Source organism: Benincasa hispida, chromosome 4 (genome assembly GCF_027475165.1).
Source record: "Benincasa hispida cultivar pf3 chromosome 4, pf3_genome.v1.1, whole genome shotgun sequence".
In the NCBI taxonomy this organism is placed as follows: Eukaryota; Viridiplantae; Streptophyta; class Magnoliopsida; order Cucurbitales; family Cucurbitaceae; genus Benincasa; species Benincasa hispida.
The window spans coordinates 908,477-913,021 of record NC_143481.1 but is presented as its reverse complement, the minus strand read 5'-3'; the positions used below and the strand labels follow the sequence as shown (position 1 = coordinate 913,021).

General features: G+C 27.0%; 1 protein-coding gene across 1 annotated transcript; it reads left to right on the top strand.

Annotated features, from left to right (window-relative positions):
- Nucleotides 1-2,560: 2,560 nt before the first annotated feature.
- Nucleotides 2,561-4,126, top strand: LOC120075883 (deSI-like protein At4g17486). Its single transcript, XM_039029617.2, has 3 exons — nucleotides 2,561-2,948; nucleotides 3,288-3,575; nucleotides 3,720-4,126. Exons 1-3 carry the CDS (start codon nucleotides 2,810-2,812, stop codon nucleotides 3,983-3,985), a joined length of 693 nt encoding a protein of 230 aa, XP_038885545.1. The 5' UTR covers nucleotides 2,561-2,809; the 3' UTR covers nucleotides 3,986-4,126.
- The last annotated feature ends 419 nt before the right edge of the window (nucleotides 4,127-4,545 follow it).

Here is a 4,545-nt window from a genome sequence, read left to right as displayed (position 1 = left end):
GCTATTCTACCTTTTCAATTTAGTCCATCATAATTACATATTTTTCAATCTAATTTATTTTTTCTTGATAAATATTAAAATTGGTTGATAACAAACTTATATGGTATGATACTCATTGACTTGGCAAAGAGAGAGAAGAAAAAATGTTATATACGTGAAGAAAACTTATTTTATTTTAGTTTTTATCAAATTGTTATTTAGAAATTTGGAGAAATTAAAAACTAGACATATTTTGTACCTTTATTTTATTAACTATTAATCGAAATTGAGAGTATCTTTTTTATTGTTCTCAAAATGAAAACATAATAAGATCTACCAAACAAATTTAAAGTATGATTAAAAGAAATGAAAAGTATAAAGTTTGATAAAAGAATATTTTTGTTTTTCTTCTATTTTATCTCTTCAAGAGTGTTTGAGACAAATATTAAAAATTAAGTCTAAATTTTTAATTGTGAGATCCACACATATTAGAAAGAGTTCTTTTTCTTTTTTTAAAATAAACACGATAAAGAGTTAATAAGGTATGAAATAGAATTTTTTTTAAAACTCACGAATCTCTTTAACCAAACAAGAAGTCGGGTCTTTAAAAAAAGAAAAAAAAAAAAAAGGAGCCGAGTCTATTTTCGTGCTCCACCTCCTTACACCAAATACTTTCTTCAAGAATAAAACCTACGTTTGATGAAATAAAAAAAGTTTGGAATTTTTTTTTTCTCGAGGACCTAAAAAAATCGAATATAAATAATACTAAATCACAATTGTTGTGGTTGAAATTAAACTTGAAGAAATAGGCTAAATGCCAAAAAGACTAGAAAAGCCGAAGATGAAAATTGACATAACTAACTAACAAATCAGATATAGTTGTAAGGCTTAGTTTTAGATTGTTTTAACATTTAAAATAATTACGGTTATTTGTGCTTTTAGAAAAAATCATTTTTATATAAAAAAAAGTAAATTAATATTTGATAAATTTTAATATGAAATTAGAATAAAATAGTTAGGATGAGTGTAATTTAATTATATGAATCGGAGAAAACAAATTATTTTAATTATTTTCACATTTTGATGTTTAATTTATAATTTATTATAATATAATATTAAAAAGTTTATAGGATTAGAATTGAAATTAATTTTATTTAATATAAATTATTCGATTAAAGTTTAACAAAAATAATTGTTATAAAAAATTTTATCCATTAAAATTTGAGAATAAATTGACAAAATATATTAATATATGGAAGGAGAAATTTAAAATAAGTAAGCAATTAGGAAGATAGAAGATTTTTAAGAAAGCTAAATTTAAAAACAATTGATTTTATCAAATAACTTAAGCGGTTAAGGATATATTTGGTAGAAATTTGAAAACAGGGGATTTCAAGATAATATAGTTATATTTCATATTTTCAGATATGTGTTTGGTAGCCAATTCAAAAATTATATTCTAATTTAAACAATTGTTTAAAATGCCGTTGATACTATATATTTATAAATTATAAAACTAGTTGTAGTTATCCACTAATATTTAGTTGACAATAAACTATTATAAATTTATTTATGAATATGATTTATGTTAACAAAATTTATATAATTATTATTTTATAATATTATATAATTTATAATACATATTATATTTTTAAAAATAAATTGAGTTTATAACATAATATATTGTATTTTTACATGTTTTATCTTTATTTAATACGATTCTGTATTTTAAAATTTAAAATTAAAAAATCTAGATATAATGAAAACATAAAAATGTTGTTTTCAAAATTTACATGATTTGAATTATAAAATTTAAAAACAATTTTCATAAATAGAGTTCAAATTAAATAACAAATACATATTTGTTGGACTCTGAAACAAAAAAATAGAATCTATATTCGCCCTAAGATTTTTCTATAATCCATTTTTACATTATAAAAACATTATTATAACTCCTTTTAACTTTAACTTTAACCTAAACTTAAAATTTAGGCTAATCTTTGCAAGCTCTACATTAATGTTAGAAGGTTAAAAATTTTGAAAATATTTTTCATGATATTTAAATAATGTTAAACATTTTTCAAAGCCGTTGAAAAGGGTAAAAAAAAAAAATTGGTAACTTTTAGCTCCTAAACTTTCATAAAATAACAATTTAGTCGATAAAATTTGGTTTATAACGATTTAATCTTTGAACTTTTAATTTTGTAACGAATTATGTTTGAACTTTATGTAACAATTTAGTCTTCATACTTCAAGATTTGTAACAGTTTAGTGCTTATGGTAGAAATTAGTGTTAAGATTTAATGAAATTTGTTGCTTAAATAAATCAATAAACTAATTAAATACTCAATATTTTTTATAAATACAAAATTTACATCATATAATAATAAAATTTGACATCCATTTTTGATAAACTTATTTATGTAAAGGAGTAGATTGTTACGAATTTAAAAAAAGAAGAAGTAAATTAATTTGAGAGACTAAATAAAATTTAGGGATGAAAAGTGTTGTTTAATGTTTATTAAATTAGAAATAATTATTTGTGATAAGGAAGAATAATAATAGTGTGTTCCCCAAACATAATTACATAGAAGGCATTATTAAAGTAAAGAACAGTGAAACTGAAAAAGGAAAAAGGCACGCGGAAGCAGAGCAACAATCCTCTGCTCAAAAACTGAAACGCCATTTTCCCTGTTCCCAATTTCAATTTTTTTTCAAAACTAATTTTGAAATCCGATTCTTCCATCCCCTTCTCCGATTCTCCATCTCCGACGCCGATTACCGGCGGTTCTCTCAGTCTTTTAGACGAACTGGAAGAGATTTCGGAAAAATGTTATGTAGAATCGTGACAGTCTCGAGCAGGAAGAAGATTGGTGCGGTTCCGGTTTATCTCAATGTGTACGATTTAACGCCGATTAATGGATATGCCTATTGGCTTGGCCTCGGTGTCTACCATTCCGGCGTACAAGGTCAGCAACCCATTCTGTCCTTTTTTGCTTTTTCCGCTTTTTACTCGCCTTCTGGTCTGTTTGTTTCCCGAAGAAAGTGACTCCAAAAGTAGAGAGTTGGATTGTAATTGTTTTTCTGTTAGAATAGTATGAATCTTCGTTGTATGATTTACTAATTTTGTAATTCATGAACATTTAAGCAGATCTTAGGTCTCGAGAGTCTATTTTTGGACTGAGTGAGTGCGTATCACATTAATTTACTTTGATTCCTTCAATCTAACAAAATTGATTTGTGAAATCGGAAGCACTTTTTCATTGATTTAGGGATAAACGGTGATTTAGGTTGAAATTTGATTGCAGTTCATGGAGTTGAGTACGCATTTGGAGCTCATGAGCATGCGACTACAGGAATATTCGAAGTGGAACCAAAGCAGTGTCCAGGATTCACATACAGAAAATCAATTTTAATAGGAAGAACAAATCTCAGTCCTAGAGAGATTCGATCATTCATGGAGAAACTGGCTGAAGAGTATTCTGGAAATACCTACCATCTCATCACCAAGAACTGTAACCATTTCTGCAACGACGTTTGTCTCAGATTGACAGGAAAGCCAATCCCCAGATGGGTTAATCGTCTTGCTCGACTCGGTAATACACTATATCTTTTCATGATTTGAATGCTTCTCTGTGTAAATTTAACTGCAAATTGAGAGAGTTCGTAAATCAGTAACAAATCACGATCCCTGCTTAAAGAATTGAATTGGTAATTTAAACTTGGTATTTGTGTGATAGGCCTTCTATGCAACTGTGTTCTACCAGTGGGATTGAATGAAATGAAAGTTCGTCAAGTGAAGCCAGAGAACAGAGAGAAGAAGAAACTGAGAACCCAATCAAGTAGATATCCATCTGGTTCAAATTCTGCAGCTGCAGCAACTCCTCCATTATTGACATCAAAAGCTTCCAATTCCATGGTTAGAACAAGTAAACAAAGATATTCTGCTCCACCTTCTTCTATTTTGGTCTCTTCTTCAACCCCCACATTCCTGTTGAAGCTGTAATGTATGGGTTTGGATTATTCCCAAAAACTCTGGAGTTTTTAAGTTTTAATGTTGAAAAATAGGTTTATATTTTACGTATGATGTGTTTGCAAATTGTTTTATTGGTTATGGAATGTTGGAGATGATGTGGTTTCATCGGTTTCTGCGTTTGCTTCTTATTCATTGAATAGCTTATGATTTTTTATTAAAAAAATTGATAAACTGAATCGTTACAAATTATAACTATATTTAATGATGTACTATGACTTGTAACACTTGTAAGTGATTAAATATACAAGAGGATGATTTGTAGGTTTCACAAATTGAATGGCAAATGGGTGTAGAACATGTTTGCCTTAATTTAATGGTATATTATATTCACAAATTTAATGGCAAATGTAGATTTGTAGGTTTCTCAAATTTAATGGCAAATGTATATTTAAAAGTAGAATATGTAGATATGGGAAATGGAACTTTCAACCTTATGGAGAGGATGGGTGTCAATTTCCATTGAACTATGTTTTCCTTAATTTAATGATATATTATTTAATTATTCCTTATATTTTTAAGTTTGACTTTTT